Source organism: Plasmodium fragile (genome assembly GCF_000956335.1).
Source record: "Plasmodium fragile strain nilgiri unplaced genomic scaffold supercont1.17, whole genome shotgun sequence".
Lineage (NCBI taxonomy): Eukaryota > Apicomplexa > Aconoidasida > Haemosporida > Plasmodiidae > Plasmodium > Plasmodium fragile.
The window spans coordinates 318,838-319,504 of NW_012192597.1; the positions used below are offsets into that span (position 1 = coordinate 318,838).

Here is a 667-nt window from a genome sequence, read left to right on the forward strand (position 1 = left end):
TCCTTTTTTCTTTCGTTTTTTTTTTTTTTTTTTTTTTTTTTTTTTTTTTTTTTTTTGGTGGGTTGCACGATAGGTACAGACTTTTCCACCTTTACAACACCATCATTTTTTTTTTTTTTTTTTCCGTTTGACTAATTCGCCTTACTGTGTCCCCTGCGCTCAACATGGGAAACAAACTGTGCTGCGTTAACAATGACTTGCAAAACAGCAAGTCGAGCATAGATATATATAAATATGACCCCAGAGAAATATACGGAGACTATGACGACTGGACACTGGAGAGCTGGATTGACAAGTACAAAAATGGAAACGCAATTAAGGTTGCCTTTCCAGATGGTAATGAAATTCAGTGCCACTTTAAAATTTTTCTTAAGGAAAGATGTTTTGAGTTATCCCTGGACAATAAAGTTAGAGTCATAAAATTCAATGACATAAATTGTATACTTCACAGAAACAGCTGCGAATCGTTATTAGAGTCTGAGCAAAATTTATTAAAGTCTCCGAAGGTCATAGGTATCCGCTTAATAAGTACACTTAAGGCCATTGCCTTTGCCATGGACAGCCCGGGAGAAGCAAGGATGTTTTACGAATTTATAGAAAAGTACTGCCTAAATGGCTAGCTGAAGTGAAAAAAAAAAAAAAAAAAAAAAAAAAAAAAAAAAAAAAA

At 33.9% G+C, this 667-nt stretch overlaps 1 protein-coding gene across 1 annotated transcript; it reads left to right on the plus strand.

Annotated features, from left to right (window-relative positions):
- Positions 1 to 164: 164 nt before the first annotated feature.
- AK88_01916 (uncharacterized protein) lies at positions 165 to 620 on the plus strand (the record flags this gene model as incomplete). Its single annotated transcript, XM_012479551.1, has 1 exon — positions 165 to 620. The coding sequence occupies one exon, from the start codon at positions 165 to 167 to the stop codon at positions 618 to 620; it is 456 nt and encodes a 151-aa protein (XP_012334974.1).
- Positions 621 to 667: the final 47 nt, after the last annotated feature.